This window comes from Capra hircus, chromosome 26, assembly GCF_001704415.2.
Source record: "Capra hircus breed San Clemente chromosome 26, ASM170441v1, whole genome shotgun sequence".
NCBI lineage: Eukaryota > Metazoa > Chordata > Mammalia > Artiodactyla > Bovidae > Capra > Capra hircus.
Genome location: NC_030833.1, coordinates 28,005,640 through 28,025,679, shown reverse-complemented (window position 1 = coordinate 28,025,679; position 20,040 = coordinate 28,005,640). Strand labels below are relative to the sequence as shown.

At 38.4% G+C, this 20,040-nt stretch overlaps 1 protein-coding gene across 6 annotated transcripts in view; it reads right to left on the bottom strand.

The window, feature by feature from the left end:
- NT5C2 (5'-nucleotidase, cytosolic II) overlaps window positions 924-20,040 on the bottom strand; it is a 95,575-nt gene continuing 76,458 nt past the window's right edge. For 3 of the 6 annotated variants that reach the window (XM_018041160.1, XM_018041162.1, XM_018041163.1), the window contains exons 3-18: window positions 17,832-17,949; window positions 16,464-16,559; window positions 16,109-16,132; window positions 12,150-12,241; window positions 11,959-12,016; window positions 10,851-10,944; window positions 10,179-10,232; window positions 8,182-8,265; window positions 7,147-7,188; window positions 5,819-5,926; window positions 5,486-5,552; window positions 4,655-4,825; window positions 3,397-3,448; window positions 3,220-3,280; window positions 2,892-3,068; window positions 1,847-2,384 (exon numbers count right to left, since the gene is read on the bottom strand). In XM_018041160.1, the coding sequence (XP_017896649.1) occupies window positions 2,145-2,384; window positions 2,892-3,068; window positions 3,220-3,280; window positions 3,397-3,448; window positions 4,655-4,825; window positions 5,486-5,552; window positions 5,819-5,926; window positions 7,147-7,188; window positions 8,182-8,265; window positions 10,179-10,232; window positions 10,851-10,944; window positions 11,959-12,016; window positions 12,150-12,241; window positions 16,109-16,132; window positions 16,464-16,559; window positions 17,832-17,949 (1,538 nt within the window). In that variant the 3' untranslated portion in view covers window positions 1,847-2,144. Of the gene's footprint in view, window positions 2,385-2,891; window positions 3,069-3,219; window positions 3,281-3,396; window positions 3,449-4,654; window positions 4,826-5,485; window positions 5,553-5,818; window positions 5,927-7,146; window positions 7,189-8,181; window positions 8,266-10,178; window positions 10,233-10,850; window positions 10,945-11,958; window positions 12,017-12,149; window positions 12,242-16,108; window positions 16,133-16,463; window positions 16,560-17,831; window positions 17,950-20,040 lie in introns of all 6 variants that reach the window. The other 3 variants (XM_018041159.1, XM_018041161.1, XM_005698420.3) reach the window with 3 other exon arrangements.

The window sequence follows — 20,040 nt, the reverse complement described above, 5'->3', positions numbered from 1 at the left end:
AACTTCCTTAATTATTAACAACAGAGAAACTCACGTTTTAACAAGTCCAGTTATAGCTACTCTGAGTAGCCAGCTGCCCATGGGCCACTTATTCCCCAGCACTCTCCCAACAAAAATGAATAAATATGCAGAGAGGCAACAGCTCTGCTCTGGGTCTCAGACTCATGGAATCCTGGGTCTTTAAAATATATTTTGGTGGTCCTGAAGAAAGCTGTGACCAATAGTGGAATTCTTATTTCAGGAGTGTGCTTTTTCACTTCTCAGTCTTTGGACCTACTATCAGAGACTCATCTAGCTGAAAAGAAATTCTTAGGTAAGATCTTATGTGAATAAAATAATTCAAAATGGGTGGTACCTTAAAGCAATGTGAGCTTGTTGGTCCTTATTCTAACAGGGAGAATATGTAAAGGTACTAAGTCAGCCAGATACTATCTGGCTTTGGGATCACTGAAGACATTGTCATACTGGGCAACATCTTCATCTTGAATGAGAATAATTAATATCTGGGATGACCACATTTGCTACCATTTAAAACAGGAGCAGTATGTAATTGCTATCTGCAATAGCATTTCCAACCTAATACTTTAAAAGCAGCATTGAATTCCTAATAGTTATCAGATGCACATGCCTTGATGTGATGATGCAAAGCCACATATATTGAAAGCAGTAAAGTAATATGGCCTTAGCTAAGTTACTGAGCTGTGTTCCCTTACCTATAAAATGACTTTTGGAAAGAAGCCCCACATTATAGTCCTGTACCAAAATAGTTTACATTAAAAAACTGAGGCCCATTTAAGTGCTATAAATTTGGCCATTAATCATACTAGACTAAAGAGAAAGTCAAGTTGATATCACTTAGTCAAACCTAAACCCACCTGAACTAGCAGTCTATAGTTGTGCTAAGGAAGGGCTCAAAGTCAGTATTAGAAATATTATACTTTATTGATTCTAGAGCAGCTAATCTACCGTCCCATGTTGACAAATAACAGTAAGAATGGAAGAAACATGAAGGTTAAAGTGAGCGTCTACACAATGTTGTAACAAGGTTCACTGTTCTGAAGAGGCAGTTATAATACCTTAAAGTGTACAGTAATGACCCATTCTTGTTCCAAGCAACAAGAAGTGATTTCACTTGGGAGTCTGAAGTGAATTTATTCACACTGATTGTGCCCTCTGTTTCGTAAATGGTTCTGACTCACAAAAAAGCCCTCTTCCCACCCTCTAATGCTTGAGTTTAAAAGACAAAGAGGATAGAGAAGGCTGGAATGGGGTGGCATGAGCTACCTGTATGGCCCACATTAATGAATTTTACTTACTTATGGTAAAGAAGAAGGAGGCTCTGTTCTTTTCGGGTGACTTGCTCCTTTGTCCTCTTTTAGCTAAATTCTTTCCACAGATTGGGAAAAAGACCATTTTGGGCGGGGCGGGATTTTTTTTTTTTTTTTCAATTTTTGCTATCAATCTAAATACTGTTGATGTGGATGAAGACTTTTGCCTCAAAATGCAATCACTACAGTCCATTCCAGACCAGCCCTACAGCAAGTAGAGAACACTCCTGCAAAGCCACTGACAGCAGCCTTACCAGAGTCATGGAAAACACCCAAAAGCTTGTAAAGAAACCCTGACCTTAACACAAGACTACATTTGATAATGGAAATAATATATTTCTCCACTGATATACAATACTTATGCAATGCACTGAAAAGATGGGATTTCGGAGTAAGAACACAATTTGTACCATAACGTTTTTGGATCACATCTTCCCACTGGCGTCCTTGCTCCACTCTGAGACCCTTCGCCACCCTTAGTGTATCTGGATAATACAATGCCACACACCAATGATGAAACAAGCAAGGAAACCGCGTCACAAAGCCATGATGGAGCCAGCTGCATGCAGTTCAGCCCAGCTTTACCCTTACTTTCCTCCAATACAGACTCCAATTTTGAACCATCTGCAAAGAGTGCAGACACACAAAACTAAAACAAGTATCTCCCTATGATTAGAATATTTAGTCTTCAGAAACTTTCCAGATGTACCTTTGATGGAACCCACCCCCACCCCCCACTAGGACCCACACAAGGACATCCTTTGCTCCTGTGAGTCCTGCCAGGACTTGTGTAATGAGTGCTCAGCATCTTTCTCCTCACTCCTCCTCTTCCTCCTCCTCCTCCTCATCATCATCTTCGTCATGGCAGTGTGTGATTTCCTGGGGGGCCAGTGGGAAGAGGTTGGGGGGCTTAATCTCACTGATTGACCGTGTCAGCTGGTGCCGCTTGTGGTCGGTATCTTTGAAATCCACTGATGTGCGGTTCCGGGTGGCGAGAGGGGACTCCATCTCATTGATATCTACATGTGTGTGCTCCACTGTGGACTCATGAGGCATCTACAACAAAGCCAAAGTTCAGAAAGCAGGCGGAAGAGACACAGCTGTCTCCCAGGTCCTAAGCCTTCTGCCTGTGTTAGGTGGCCACAGAGAAACTCCCAAGCCCTCAGAACTGTGCCAGATCAGATACTATAGTCTAAAACTGGCAAGATGGGAGAGAAATTACTATTTCACAGCTAAAAAGTCTTGAAATCTAGATGAGTAGTATTAACAGAATATAGGAATATAAAATTACTTCTCATTTAGTACTAAATAGAGGAAAGCCTTCACCATTCAAGCAACTTCTAAATCTAATAGTTTCAGAGTAAAGTTAAACTCTGTACCATTCTGTCTTGATTATTCTTTCTCAGACTCCTTTTTGTGCAACCATGTAACCTGGCCATGGGCTCTGCACATTAGAAAGAAATGATCTAAACTTCACTGTGCTACGCAGATAGCTAGTTGCAGAACTTGGCCTTAACAGTGTATCTTAACTGTAAATAGTGGCCTTGGGCTGTATTAACTTACCAAGACGTGGGCAGCTCTGAAGAGGTAGCTGAACGGGTAATACAGCAGGTTGATGAAAGATGCTGCATAGAGATCAGCATAGCGCATCACCTGACTGGCAAAGAGGGTCTGCCGGGAGCCACTGCGGAACAGGCTCCCCATCATCCCGTAGCACATGTCCATATCGTGAGTTACTTTCTAAAACAGAGAACAAGGTTAACGCTCAGCTCATTCAGCAGACTATTTACTGAATACTGGCTATGTGCCACTGCCTGTATAAAATCAGAAATACAGAAATCACTGCAAGTTTATTTTCCAAGTTTTCTCCCAAATCCCACTTGGTGGATACCTTAATACGTCTCTGGATGGAGCTGATATCTGGGCGCTCATTGCTGCTGCTGTCAAGGTGCCTGGAGACAAGAAAAATCCAGTGAAAATCTCTAGAAAGGATGTCTTGTATATCTAGGTGACTCCTGAAGAGGTAGATGGTTTTTAGGGAAGAAATTTTTGATACGAGGAAACTTACTTGTAGAGTTCAGCCAAGAAAATATCCAAGCTCTGAAGCTCTTCAAAAAGTGCTAAAGTTTGGGGGAAAAAAAGGAAAATGTTTTAAGTAAATCAAAAAGCATCTAGTTTTTAACTATTACTAAAAACTAAACTAAAAGGTTTCAGATATGGCTGAAAAGTAAAGCTGTAGGTGAGTGTATAAAATGACTTGCCTCACCTTCAGGAAAACGCGTTAACACTGCTTGGAATCTGGCAGCAGATGACACCAGAATTTCCTCTTTAACAGCCCCTCCTCCTCCTCAAAACCACTAACTATACAACTTTCCCAACTGGATGCTGATTCTGAGCTTAGTAAGTGCCAATTCATACCCCATCTCGGGTATGTCAGCAAAGCAAGTGTTAACAGTTTCACTTTCGGGTAAAAGAATGAGTCACAAGTTCAGAAAACAGAACCAGATCAACTAAATTTCTGAGGTTCCACAGGTGGAAAGCTGAAAAGAAAGTGAAAGTGTTAGTCGCTCAGTCATGTCCGAATCTTTGTGACCCCAAGGACTGCAGCCTGCCAGGCTCCTCTGTTCATGGGATTTTCCAGGTAAGAATACTGGAGTGGGTTGCCATGGCTAGCCAGAAAGTCCCACCAAGAACTACAAGTAGTAGCAATAGCCAAATATGTTGTAAGCTAAGCATTCCAGCCTTTCTCAGCCTGGGTTCCCCAAAGAGAATTAGGCAGTGATGCATCCACTGTATATAACAAATATTCTTGATCTACCATTTGTGGGAGAACTGAGAGTCATATCAAATCATCTTTGTTTTGAAGTTCAAACAAGGAGCCTCAGTTGAGAAAGGTTGTTACTTCTATCTCCTTTATAAATACACTGCCTCAGTTAAATCTCAGCAACTTTATGATAGTAGGTATTATCTTCATTTTCACATCTGAGGAGGGTGTCTCAGCATCTGCCTAACGGCGTGAAGATATTAAGTGGTAGAGCCAGGGTTACTACCTGAGGCAGGCTGAGTTTTCAGAGCAGTAACATTCTGTATTTTAAAAGAATTCAAGAAAAAGGGGAAACAAGATAACCTCTCTAAATTCTGGACTTGTGTGAAATATGTGGCTATATGAGAAAGAGGTTGCTCAAATATTAGGACCCGCCTCTGACCACCTCTGACTCCCTGCATACAAAGTAATGGTTCATCAAAAAGGACTGATTCATAGCTAGCCATTAAGATATAAACTAGCAATAGAAAAGATTTATAAAGTAAGAATAATGGTTCCTTACAACTCTTATCGGTCCAGACATGCAGTTCCTGTGCGAGTTCAGGAATCACCAAGAAAGTTCGCCACCCTTGCCGTTTCTTTGATTTTAAAATGTCCCCAAAGATGTGATCTCCAATATACAAAATGTCTTTGCCCTTGGCTCCCAAAAGATCACAAATTGTATCAGATGAACCTGAAACAATGCAATGAGAAAATAAAAACCAGCATTCCAAGTACCATAACCATTAAATAGTATATAATTTTATTCTTTTAAGTATGTGAGGAATAGACTGGAAAAGGGGCTCACCTTTCTTAAGACAAAGACTCACCATTGTCTTTTTCCATCATTCTTTTTACTGCCTCTATGACAAGGCCTTTAGCGCCACTGTGCTGACCAGAGCTCTTGATCCCCAAATCCAACAGCAACAAAACCACGTCTCAGCCTGAGGGACCATAACCCTCCAAAGCACCACTACCATGTCTCCTCCCAGGTCTGCCATTAGGCTGGGTTTGTTCAACTGCTTCTCATTCCAATAAGATACGCATCTATGTTCCTAAAACCCCCTTGAGGCCTTGGCAACCATCCACATGATTCCAACACTGAGAAAATGCCTCAAATATGCAGAGGAAGAGGACAGGAAAAACTGGTCCTTTTAGTGAAAATCAAATTAGGACATGCTGACTTCTCAAACCCATCCTCCCAACTCTTTAGTAGATGACTGAAGTGTTTACCTTCAGGAGATGCTATCTTTAGCATACTAAAGAACATAAGTAGCACGGTGTCAGGAGGACACCAACGCTTTCACAGTGAGATTCAAGCACAGACTTACATAAAGGAAAGTGCGTGACTCACCCCCAGAGTAGACGATGCCATGCTGTAAGGGGCCCGTGTAGGTACCAATTTTCAGCTTGCCAGTTTTCTATGAGAAAAGAAATCTGGATTTTGTAAAGCTATCACAATCTCCACCAAAAATGCTACTTGGCTAGGCAGCCAAATGAATGTCACTTTTGAATTATATTCATTTGAATTATTCAGCTGTATTAATTGAAACCAAAAGTCTTAACTTCAAAAGAGGAGATAAGGCTAGTAAGTTAAAAATACCTGTTTCCTGGGGGAAGAATAGGAAGTGGGGAAGGAGGAACATGAAGGATAACTGCTTGTGAACAGACCATCCTCTCAACTTACAGTATCCACCTGACGCAGTACTGTGCCTTCTCCAAAGAACAGTGGTTTCCGTGCGTCCACCAAGATCAGGTCAAAGTAGGACTGCCACGGCCGATGAGAGCTCCCAGGCTGATAAGGAAGAAACAGCGAAAGCCAAAACATCACTCCTAATCTGAAAGCACTACTGTTGCATCTCAAGTCGGATGAAAGCAATATATAAATACTAAGTAAAACCAGAAAATGCCACTATTACAAACATACTGTGGCTTATTATAAGCCACATCCTTTTGAAAGCAGGCAAAGTGAAAATATAAACAATGACTCTAATAATCTCTGTATTTTAAATTATTTCACCTACTCACTAATTTATTTCAAGCAATTTAATGTATGAAAGAGTGTGCTCATACTCTAAAAATGGGCTTAAGAGGCTCAAAGAGGCCAAGGAGAGATGCAAAAAGATAAATATGTTAAGAGACGGACTAAGAAAAAGGCAGTTTAGCACCAGAACTGAAGTATATAGCTAACACAGAATTATTATTAGCAAATTTTATGGGTTATGCTTTCAGAATGGTGGTTCCAGGTACACACTGGTCCTTGGCTAATCAGCACTGCAGGCTAATCAGCACTAATGTGGAAGGTATGCCCATTAACATTACTTCATCCTGAACTGGAACCATGGCTTTTAACCTTTTAAGGTCAAGACAAAGAGCACTAAATACTGTGCTTTTGGGTGATCTCAAAAGTCATTAACTAACATTTATTCAGAGAAGCCTAGTGACTAGAAACCTAGTGTCTAAACCTGGGTCTCTTGCATCTCAGGCAGATTCTTTACCATTTGAGCCACCAGGGAAGCCCCCTAAATTGTGATTAGTATTCATTAAACCTAAGTATGGCCATACGGAAGGAATGAAGACTTCTCTGCTAAGTATCAAAGTTAGCTGTTCTTTTGACACAAAACTCAGCAATTACTAACAGCAGAATATAGAAGTTGTTAAGAATATATACATTTTCTGTTTCTTTTAATAAGATTATCTCCTTCAACCTGAAAATTCCTTTTTTGCCACACAAATTTAGCAATTCTGTATAATTCCTGGGCATAAAATTCTGATCTCATCTTACTAAATACCACACAAATCTCTCTTTTTTTTTTTTTTTTTACAAATCTCTTATTTCTGTCTACCAAGTTTTCGAATTGCTAGCAACTTTAAATTATACTAGCTCCTACATTACTTCTAATATTAATGATGATTTCTGGATGGCTCCTGACCAATTCCTTATGCTCAATATTCTAGAATATTAAATGCATTCATTATTACTAAACCAACAGTCTGTTATATTACAGAGAGTACCTTGGGGCCATGTGGAAAATCAAACAGGTAAGTCATAATTTTCTGGAAAAAAGAAAATCAAACATAAGATCCATTTACTACTTCTGCAAGAGATATAGGACACCTAAGTAAAGCACACACAAGCTTTTTATAAGACATGTCTTTTTCAATACAAGATTTGTTACATTCTTGTTTCCTCTAAAATTTATGGGAGTTGAAGCTAGAAATTAATGCTTCATCACAGCAAACAAATGCAAGCCTTCTGACATTCAGTAGAACACAGGTTCTTCTAGGAGGTATTTTTATACAGATTCATCCACATATTCCTATCAAGTTCTCCAAGTGGACCGGAACACGTATTTGGAGGTAAGGGGTATCTGAGATAAGGGTGTAGAGAAAACTGATGACTCACATGGAAATAATACACTATGGCCCTCTTACTACTGTTCCCAGGACAATCAAGCCAACTTACTCCAAATCACCAGATTTCTAAATCAGCATTTTACATAAAGAGGGTTAGCGAGCACTAAGCTTGCTAGGACTATGAACTTGTAACCAGCTTAGCAAAAGTAACATGAGGTTAAGGAATTAAATCAGCTTTTCTATACGCTTTAATCATGGCAAAAATTTTAAGAGGTAGTAAATTCTGATGGCTAAGAGTCAAAACATCTTTTTACCATCTATTGCTGTCTGGCTCCCAATGACAGGGAGGGAACGTATGTACACATGTAATAAAGGGTGTAACTTTTCAAGTTGTAGAATGACACACAAAGACACAGAAGATATTTTAATCAGCACAAATGTTTTAAATAACCCCAAAATGAAAACCTTTAAGTAGCCAATTGTAATCAGGGAAAATTGTCAAAAGAAATATTCATAAAAATTTGAGAACCACTATGATGTGTGCCATTTATTTTTGCTTTTTTCATTCTGCTTTCAAAATGAAATGGCAAAAACCTACTCTCACTTAATAAACTACTTTCTTCGTTATAGTCTCAGTTCTTTAGTCCAAAATAATTCCTTTTGTATAAAGAAACAAATATATTAAGCACTTACATCTGTATATTTATAGTCACTGTTGGTGGCAAGAAATACTTTTCCTACTTCCTTCATCCGGCTCAGAAGCAAAGGCAGTTTTCCCTAAAATGTAATTATGATGATGAGCGAAACAGTAAAACACAAACATAGATCTTCTTCCACATGGGATGGGGTTATGTCCCAATAACACACTGAACATGGCAGCTAGCCTCGTCTACCTAAAATGTGCTGAGAACATACATTACCCTACAGCCGGGCAAAATCATCTAACACAAAGTCTACTGTAACTTACAGAACACTGTACTTAAAGTGAAAAGTAGGATGGATGTATCAGTTGTTTACCCTTGTGATCTCTTAGCTGACTAGGAGCTACTGCTCCCTGCTGCTGCCCAGCATCTCAGGAGAGGGCATATCACTAGGCCAGGAAAAGATTCAAAATTCAACACACAGTTTATACTGAAATGTATCTCTAAATATATATATATGGTTCCTGTGAGAGTGAATATATATATATATATATATATATTCACTTACACTGTGGAGTGGTCAGATACTGGACTTTTTTTTTGTCTACTGAAACAGGAACAGGTGATGCCCTTTAAGGGACGGTTGGTTGGTTTCAGAATTTTGCATTTAGAAGCCCACATTGTCATTGTGCATGAATTATTATGTATGTATAATATATATGGTGCATATAATAGACATAAAATATATAATTATATGCCTATTAAAAGACATAACTAACTTTCTCTTTATGTCTGTCTCAGGAAGAGTTTAAATTACCTTGTAACCTCTTAAAGAAAGTGAATTAAGTGTGTTACAGATTAGGAGAAGCCAATTTTAAAAAATCAGCTAAATACTCTATGAAGAGTATTAGATATGGTCTCAGTGTGTACACTTTCATTTTATGAAGTACCTTGCAGAAATGGCATGGTGTGTATAGAATGCAACTTGAAAGTGCCCAGACTCATCTGCAGCTACATGAAGAAATTCTGACTCCTGATGTGACCAGAAAGAAAACAGCCTTTCCTTCTCTCACAGTAAATAGGTTCCTTCACTCAAATCCTCTTGTACCTCTCCTGAACCCCTCAGTGTTCTTGAAACAATCATGGATGTGGGAGTGGATGGGAAATAGGACGTACAAAGTCTGAAAATAAGACATCTTTACCAAAGAGCTTTGAGGGGATAATTGCATCTACTACTCTTACTCGGTAAGAAGGGAAGACGTTATCTCATCTCAGTGCTGTGTGTGTGTGTCTGTGTATTTTTTATTTTGAAATAATTTCAGACTTAACAGAAAAGTTGTAAAAATAGTACAGAGGGTTCCCATGTATTCGTCATCCAGCTTCCCTTAATATTAACATCTTAACCCCAGTACAATGATGAAAACTAAGAAATTGACACAATGCTATTAACTATTGACATTAAAATTTTGTATTATGTTTACCACTAATGTCTTTTGAAGTATTTTAAAGCTTTCCTCATTACTCCCAGTTGACAGGTTAAAGACAATTTAAATAACAGTCACGCATGCACATTTTTTTAGATGGTCTAGCTCCATGGTTAAGATCCAGAGTACACCAAGGGGGGGCTTTTGGCTTTCTCCTTACTAACTGTATGTACTTGGGCAAGTTACTTAATCCTGAGTCCCCAGCTTCTTCATCTCTAAAGCAGAGGTAAGAAAAACTAACTCAGGGTTTTATGGAAGGTTAAATGGGATAATGAATGTAAACACTTAGCACAGTGATATGTACACAGTAACCACTCTAGCTGCTATTACTATAATTAGAGCTAAAAGGATAAATGAAATACTGGTCCTCTTTGCCTAATAAAAAACAGGAAAAGCAAACCCCATGTTCCACCTGATAATGCTTGGTGCTTATACTTGGCATGTGTTAAACTGCCAAGACAAAGAAATATCTTCTCTTGTCCATTTTATTATAAATAAGCTTGTTAACTTCCCTAATAGGTAAAGGAAACTATCACGCAGATCTACTCTTCCCTTTACTACTTACATCTTTGACTACATACTTCTCAAGATTTTCAACTGTCTTTTCCTTAAGGGAACCCTAGAGAAAGAAAAAAAAAGGCAAGAAAAGAACAAAATTAATTTTTGAGTTTATTATAAAAACTGTGTCTACTATTAGCTTAAATGCATTTCTTAAATATTTCTAAAATTTAAATGGCAGATGTGATTTGCTGCACATCTATTTTAAAATGTATTTAAAATTTAAAACACTAAAACAAAAAATGTATTTAAAATAGAAATCAAAAGGCATTTCATATTTAATTCAGCACAATTTATAATAAATGTAAACATATTATTAATCAGTTAATGTTATCAGCCAAGCGGGAGGTATTTGGAAAAAACAAATGGACCATAATCATCCTGAAAGGATATGTCAAGTATAACCCTAACACTAAGATCTCTTCTAGTAAGTCTGGAAAGTGCAAATGGAAATAAGATCTAGAAGCCAAGCACCACCACTGAGGAAAGACCACCATTACCTCTGCAAGCCAGACAGCCCAAGACAAGGACAAAAGTATTCTAGAGAGCCATCACTAGAGGCAAATCCCGCCTTTTTAACAGTGAAAAACTCTGCTCTGTTTGCACTTGGAAAGTTAATGTCAGACCATAAAAGACACATGCCAGGCAGTAAGCAGGTGAAGCAGCAGCTCCTAGGTACCTTGTAATGAACCCAGTCAACTGCGTCTCTTACATCCTGGAACATACTCCGGTAAGACATGAAGAGGTCCCCATCTTTAAATCCTGTTTCACAGCTACAGAAAGATGAAAAGAACATGACAGGTAATCCAAAGGAGGGTAAATAAAGGGAATACCAAACACTGCCCAGGGGACCCAAAGGTTCCTTTGTCACATAATAAAGGCTGTGTGGCTAATTTGGAAAATAATCACTCCCTAATGAAAATCCATTCTGACCATCAGAGATGACTATAGTGTTCAATGGAATATAGTAACTGTGAACAGATACAAAATGGTAGAAGAGTATGATAAGGCTAAAAGGCTAGTTCCAAAAATAACAGGTTGTTTTATTCATCACTTGTAAGAAACAGGTTCCCATCAAAGAAACATTTTAAATTGGTAATTTAGGTTCTCTCCACCCTGACTTTTCTGACACTATTTCTAGGTACTAAGGTATTGTCTATTTTTTATTTATCTTAGTGACTTAGTGCTCAACCAAATTTAGTGCCTTGAAGTGGGTAAGGCCTAAAGAGGATAAGAAGTTAGCAAACTCTGGCACATATGGCCGAACTTACAATTCCCCCTAGAAAGGAAAGGAAATCTTTTTCAAGACTTAAGCACATTTTTACTTCAGGGAGGATAAACAGTATCTTCCTCAATCAAATCTTGCTGGGCCTGGGAATGAAACGAAATTACTACCCCTGAATGGCTCCTGGGTAGCTGCTGTGAAATGAGTTGGGGGGTTTTAGTGCAATTCTGCTTGGACAGATAATCATCACACAAACCTCCCACTCAGTTGTCACAATTAGCACCTCTGCTGGCCGTCTTCATTCCCAGGAGAAGCCAATCAGAAGTGGTCCCTTCCAAACATGGCTGCAGCACACTGGCAAGGAGAGGGCCGTGTGGGAGGTGAGAGCCTGCATGGAGCTGCTGCTGCTGTCCCATCTCTCAGGCTGGCAATGTGGCATCTCTCACTAGCACTAAATTCACTTCAGAAAAGCAGAAAAGACCTACAATGGCCAGTTCTCTAAAACCCTGTACATTAATTTTAAAAAATCAATTGGAAAAAGAAAATTATAGTACATACATACCTGGTATATCTGGGACAATTAGTAAAAAAATCTACTAGGCAGGCCAACAGGTAGGTCTCTGAAAAATGAAGAATAGATATTCATAAGCTATAAGTGAGATAATTAAAATCTGTTTATCTCCCTTGAGCAAAGACAAATGATCATGGAAAGAAGGGGAGACATCAGTATATGTAAGCATAGAATGAATCTACCTGGTAGGTTGAATAGTGTGTTCAGAATGTAAAATCTTTCAGTGTCATCTCGTTGAATAAATTTATTTGGATACTGCTCTCTAGTTTCTGGTCTGAAAGAAAAAAAAAATTGACCGACATTCAAAAATAATATAAATCTGAGACATATTCATCATTCAAAAATTAATTCAAATATTTTGGTGGCTATATGCAAGGTGGGGTTCCAAATAATACACATGGAAAACTCTGAAAATGAAGAGGCTCACTCACTGTTTCAGCCCCTAAAATATTCTCAGTCTGGCTAAGGGAGGGAGTCGCACACACAGACAGTTGTACAGGTCCAAAACTGAAACTCCAGTACTTTGGCCACCTTATGCGAAGAGCTGACTCATTGGAAAAGACTCTGATGCTGGGAGGGATTGGGGGCAGGAGGAGAAGGGGACGACAAAGGATGAGATGGCTGGATGGCATCACTGACTCAATGGACGTGAGTCTGAGTGAACTCTGGGAGTTGGTGATGGACAGGGAGGCTTGGCGTGCTGCAATTCATGGGGTTGCAGTCAGACACGACTAAGCGACTGAACTGAACTGAACTGAAAACAGAACTGCCCCAGAAAGGTGCAAAGAGCTATGAGAAAACAGAGGAAGGGGAGACAGACCATTTCAACTTAATGGGTATAGAAAACGGAATGTAGAGAGGAAAACCTAGAAGAATCCATGAAAGTCATGGCATATGAGCTGATCCTTAAAAGCTAAACAGCCCAATCCAGAAACTAGTCAAATTCAAGTGGAGAAAGGGGAACAGAAAAATAAAGCTAGAAAGATGAATTGAGGCAATCATGCTATTGTTTTTATACATTTTTCATCTGAGCTAAATTATAAAAGTATTAAACTAGTAGGAGTATTAGGATAAAATGGAAAAAGAAATGTCATGGGTTGCAAAAAACGGCTACAAATCCTTCCTATCCCTTAGTAGTGTGACTTTGCAGTTTCTCCAATTAAGAGGCACAGTCTCTCTCTCTATCCTTGAATACAGGCTTGAGTAACAGAAAACGGGATCCAAGAAGACTTGGAAAACACTTGTGCATTAGGGCCAGTGTACTCCTGCTGGAGAATAAAAGGCCCCATGCAGCAATGAGGTGCCCCTGCCAACAGGCTGCCCACTGTCAGACATGTGCATGAGGCCATTCTCAATCAGCTGAGCGATTCTGGAATCGCTCAGCTGACTCAGAATTTTGACCTAAATCAAATGGCTACTAGTTTAAGCCACTGAGTTTTGAAGTCATTTATTATACAGCAAGAACTAACCCCAGTCCATGGGGTCGCAAAGAGTCGCACATGACTGAGCGACTGAACTGAAGAACCAACTGACACAGACACATAGGCCTGGGAGATCAGTTAGGGGCTCCTGCAGGAGTCCAGCTGAAAGCATGATGGGCATGGGCATGTCCTAGAGTGGGCGCAAAGGAAATTAAAGAGAAGAATTACTTAAGAGGGACTGCCAAGGTGAAAAGAACAGGCAACTGAACAGATGTGGTAGACGAGGGACATAGAGCTGAACATGATAATTCTTACACTAAGGTGTCTCTGAGAGGGTGGTGGTAACATTAACTGAAACATAAAAACTAGACAAAATACAAGAGGAGTTTTATTTTGGATACGTTAACCTGAAAGTAAACATTTTTATAGGCAAAAGAAACAAAGGTCAAGAACTTAAAACTGGGATTCAAATTTGAGAGGTTGCTGTGATCATCTACATACAGGTTAACAGATGCAGTCGGGTAGACTATTAGAGCAGAAGAGGCCACTTAAGAGTGTAGAGAAAGAAGAGAAGACTATCAAGGGCCACAGAGGACATTCAGAGTTTAAAAGAAAAAGCCAGTGAAACAAACAGGAATTGTTAAAGATGCACGAGAACCTTGAAGAGTGAAATAAAACACTGCAAGAAGAGGAAGGGGACAGTATTAATTATTACAGAGAAAACAAACAGGAGAAAAACGAAAATATAACAATGCACAATCCTCACAATGAATATATGAAGATTAACTAATTTAAAGAAAGGACATCAAAATTAAATCTCATACTCAGGATAACTTGGGTAATGTTTGTTAACTACAAATGTCATACACTCTACTTAGGAATATAAAATCACACTGGTTCCCTGTCCTAGTCAGCATTCTGAAATAAGAGTTCCCAGTGAAGAATAACTTTGTGGAGTATGATATCTTCTAGTCTTCCAAGATTTTCTGTAATGAAAATTAAAGCAGAAAGGAATAGTAATGATATACTTTCCTCAGTCAGGTTTAGTAAGATGACATTGTCCTCTTAAATATCTTTCCCTATTCCCTTCATCATTTAAGAGTAATTCCTTTACATAAGGAAACTTAATCATTAGGCAATTAGAACCCAAACTGACTTATAAATACAGTTAGCAATTACATTTTGTTTAAGTGTCAAGTCATGCTAGTATACATTTAAAATGAAAACTGACTCACGGAGAGGTAATATATTATAAAAGAAGGGATGCTTGACTTAAAGTTAGGAAGAAAACAGAGTTCAGTATTGCTAACTATCTGTGACCCACAGAATAAAGATTTGACCTCAACATTATCCTAACCTAAAACTTTAAAAGCCTTTACTATTGCCTGAAAAGAGGTTCCAACTCACAGGAGGCAAGGCATGTAAGGTGATGCTTGGTGGAGCCATAATTTTTCTTCCAACTTTGTTTACCACTATATTTCAATAATTATCTCCGTTTCCATCCATCTTCATTCTGGCCTTCTCCATGGGCTTTCTAAAGACTGTACAGTGCTAAGTACTGTTTGAATGATTCTGCATGTAACTCATAAATGATTTATTTCTGAAACAATATTAAATATATTTCCAAAGAAGCTATTTGGAAATTTTATTGGCTTCTTTGGTGGAGGGAAGAAAGGAGGTCTGTAGATCTTGAGTTAGTAAATCTAATTGTAATTCTAACATACGGAACTGCTTCTCTTTCTTTTCTTCTCTATCTCCCATCCAATAACACAAAAATCCCTCTTCAGGAATTCATAAATAGAACCTTGGTTCATCATCATTGGGATTCTGAATTATAGTGACAATATCCATACATAAAAGAGTCTGGGTTTCTAGTACTATTTGCAGTCACGTCACCTTCTAAATCCTGCCTTTTGATATTCATGAACTTGAACAAATCCCTCACAGAGAAATGGTGAAAGAAAGGTAGATATAACTACTGGTCTAATCAGTTGTGTCAAAGTAGGGTGTTTATTTCATACTGTCCTCACAGTGTATACCTGGAAATCACTGAGCCTGTGTAATGCCGGCTGAAGACTTAATGGATGATTCAGTTCCAAATAGGGCCTGATGGGTACCTCAGATTTAAAGGGAACTCTGGTACAGTTTCAGTTAGTGTCTCTTATCACAAAAAGGTATTTACCAAAAAGACATTGTTTATTTAACAAATTTCAGTGTAGACTGTGTGGTTTTTACTACTTTGCTGTTGAAAATAAATAACAGACTGATACTTAACCCATATTGGTTTTAAGAGTTGTTCTGACCCTAATAGTGTCAGTGGTAAATTAAGTGCTTTAATAGTAGAGAAAACATATAATTGCAAAGCCACAATTACAGAAATTGTCAAACTGGGGTATTGTGATTTTTAAAGAAAAAATTTGAGATGTTTCACAAAAGACACTAGACACTAAATTTTATCTGCTGTTTATTACGAGGGTGGAGAGTCCAAATTAGTAAGACTAGTGGAAATATGCTAATTATGAAAATAAAACTTATCCTTATTTGTTTCAAATAGTATCACTCTGTATTCATTTTACCTCCATGTTTAAAAAAATTTAACCACATGATCAAATACCTAAAGGTATACATTAGAATTTTAAAATTAATATATTTGCTGTTAAAAATCTTAGTCATTTACATTGCTGTAGTTTTAAATTTTTCAAAGCACTTTATGTACATACCTCTTCTGAGCAGCTACCTGAGAACTGTATTAAAAAGGAGAAAATAAAAATCTTAGAATTTCAAATAAGTCAAAGCCACTACAGTTTTTTGGGCAAGTCTCAAGATTAGCTTTGTTGGATGCTATATAATTTTAGAAGGCACTTAATTTAAACAAAATGTAACTGCTAACTATATTTATACATCAGTTTGGGTCCTAGCTGTCTAAAAAATAATTGTTAAGTATTCTTATATAAAGGAATTGCTCTTTAATAATGAGGAAATAAGAAAGTATATTATACTGGGGAAGATAATGTCATCTTCATATTGTTTGACTATAAAAACACTAGAAAGAGTTTAAAGGTTCTTTGTACTCACCCCCTTATGAAGTTAAATCCATGTGCACAGACCAAGAGGTTTCCATAGGCATCAACTTTCAAAAGATTTCCATACAGTGTATCAAATACTAGTCCCCTATGTGAAAATGAAGATATCACCAATCATACAAAGTAATAAAGGCAATGATCTAACATAGTATTTACTCAATCACCACAAATTAACCTTTACCTTATTCAAGTTTTATGGTGGCTCAAGTATGTACCCAAAAATACATACCCTAGAGGGTAAAGTGAGTGAATAAAGTCTTAAAAACGAATCCCAGAGCAACTAACAAATACCTAACTCTGTCCAGATGAATAATCACAACTGTTTTGTGTGAGAGAGCTTAATCAAACAAGGTGTAAACAATAATTTCTCTGAATACAGCTGGTTCTGTTCTGAAACAGAGCTTCTTTTTATTCCCTTGGACAACTGAGCTGGCTTCTATTTCCCTCATAGACATTTCTCGCGCAGCCTGAGGTGGCCTGCGGTTCCCCTCGGACGGAAGTGCATTCCGCTGCCCAGTGAGAAGTGAAGAGTCCTTCCCAAGCCCACCTGTCCAGTCCGACGTATCTCGCCCCAGGACTTCTGTGAGAAATGTTGTGAGCCTGGCGGGCTCCCTTCCATGGGGTTGCAAAGAGTCAGACACGACTGAGCAACTAAGCACGCATGGGACATATACAATGGCATCTCAAAATAAGCCTCATCTTAACCTCAAATCTTTCTTATCAAATCCAGAAATGGAAACTGCCAAGAAGGCTCCTGATTACCAAGTTAAATATATTAGCAAAACATGCTATTAGCAAAACAAAATATATTAGCAAAACTCCCAACAGTGTAAGGGAGGAGCATCTGCAATTACTGACCATCAGTTTTAATATAATCGCTCTTCTCATAAATTTGTTGCTGTTGTTCAGTTACTACATTGAGTCCAGCTCTTTTGCAACCCCATGGACTGTAGCCCACCAGGCTCCTCTGCTCATGAGATTTTTCCAGGCAAGAATACTTGAGTGGGTTGCCATTTCCTTCTACAGGGGATCTTCCCAACCCAGGGATAGAACCTGAGTCACCCACATTGGCGGGCGGATTCTTTACCACTGAGCCACCAGGGAGACCCCTTCTCATAAATGGACCTTCTTTAGCAGCAGTGAACTAAGTTCAAAGTTCATATCAGGAACAGAAAAGATATGGTGTACATAAAAGGTCATGATAATTTCAGAAAACCAACCCCCAAAATCCCAAAGACCTTTTGATGTTTTGTTCCATCTTTTTGTCCGGGGAATGGCGTTGGTTAGGGATACATTTGGAATTATTAATTTGGGGGACAAACTGATGGGTTTTAATCCAAAAATAATCTTGTAAAATTACCTGGTAGGGAATGTAGAGTCATATGCAAAGCTGAGAAGTTCCTGAGGATAGCCAATAGAAACTAATCTCTCCACGGTAAGCTCAAAGCCAAGGGACTCATACTCCGGGGACTTGTACACTGCACAAAGAGGAGGTTCTCATTAGAACACAGCCAATTAAAATGGAAGGCAAACGAGCGAATTTCTACTTTCCCAATTCCTCTCTCCTACTAAATTTGCCATTTTTCTTCTTTTCCTTCAAACTCCATGTTTTGTACTGCCCCAAGTAATTGCAGAACTCAACTGTCAGTCCGTGGAAACAGGTCATGTTATGACAGGAGAAGCAGCAACAAGATGAATTATCAGGCATTTCAGGTTTTTCCTTCTTAGGAAACCTGATCCAATCATTGTTTCCTTTTTATTCTCTTACACCCACAATCTAAAGGTGGGGGGGGGGAATGTAATATGCACAGCTGTGATATTAACCATGGGAATATAACTAATATAAAACTACATAGAGAGGTCTATATAAGTTGAAGTCCTCAGTGATGTACATGACTGGTAGAGGAATCCTTCAAAGCTGTATTTTTTTAAAAAGACTAGTCTATTTTTAGAATTACTATCTGGCTTAGGAGTTGCCTTAAACTCCAACCAGCATAATTCTATTTGTTAGGATTTACATGTTTTCTTTATCAGTACAATGTCATAGCCATCGAAATTGCATTTTACAAATTATTAGTGCTAAAACAACCATAAAAGACATGTCTAAGACAAGGAAGTCTGAATATGAATTGGGAATCAGACATTGAAGAATTATAACTCATTTATTAGACCTGATTATGGAAGAAAGAATATGTGCATATATGTGTGTGTGTGTGTGTATATATATATATATATATAAATGTTATATATATACACCTCCTTATCTGCCAGAGAACAATGAGCTTTTACAGGTGAAATAAAATAGATTTTGGAATATAGGGGTTTCTCTCAAATATAATGTATGTCTGAAGTGTTCTATAATGAAAATCCTTTTCAGAATCATCACTGCTGCTGCTGCTGCTGCTAAGTCGCTTTAGTCGTGTCTGACTCTGTGCGACCCCATAGATGGCAGCCCACCAGGCTCCCCCATCCCTGGGATTCTCTAGGCAAGAACACTGGAGTGGGTTGCCATTTCCTTCTCCAATGCATGAAAGTGAAAAGTGAAAGTGAAGTCGCTCAGTCGTGTCCAACTCTTAGCGACCCCATGGACTGCAGCCTACCAGGCTCCTCCATCCATGGGGATTTTCCAGGCAAGAGTACTGGAGTGGGGTGCCATTGCTTCAGTATAAAGAAAATGTTGCTCCTTTAAACAGCTTTCTTCTAAAATAAAAGATGTAAGTAGACATTCTTCCATCAGTTTTCTAGGAGCAGGTAAGCCATATTAAAAATTAAAAAATAAAAAACACCTGCGATATTGCTAACTGACAAATGAGGCCAAAAAAACTCCCCAAACATCCTATTCTTACGTCTCATAATAATGAAACTATTACTATAGTTCTTCTATCTACAATTAACATATAGCCTATGGCTCGAATGGACTCTTCATTCTAAGTAGTCTGCCTATCCAATTTAGAGTTAATATTTTAATGAGTATGACTCAACTTTCCCTTTCGGAAACAATCCTTTAGAGTATTTCTGGAAATACATAAAATGGTAATTCTGGTTGCCTCCAGAAGCAAGCTGAGTAGCTAGGACACAGGAGAGGAAAACAGACTTTCGTGTACCTTCTTCTGTACCTTTAAAACTTGTAATATGTTAATATATTTATCTATCCTTTTTAAATTGAAATTTTAAAAAACCAGGTGAGCTTTCAAAATCCTTCAATAAACATTTATCATATTAAAAAGCCTACAAATTTTAAGGTCCTTTAGGAGATGCTTAAGTCTCAGCTCACCAGAAAAATGTCACAAGAAGCTGTCATTTCTTCTGTGGAATGATGATTTCATGCTAACTCTGGCTAACATTTTCAAAACTGGCTATATTTTTCTCCTCCTCTCAATTCCAGGGCCATCCTCAGCCATCCCTCTCCCCAAAAACTTTTTAAATCCTCAGGCCTGGAAGATGCACACTGTTGTAAAGGAAGTGCTACGTATATACACATGCAAACAGAACAAGAGCTGGTGCATTATCACAAAAACTAGGAAAGCATGGCATCCGTTGATGTCAGTTTGAATTATTTTGAGAATATA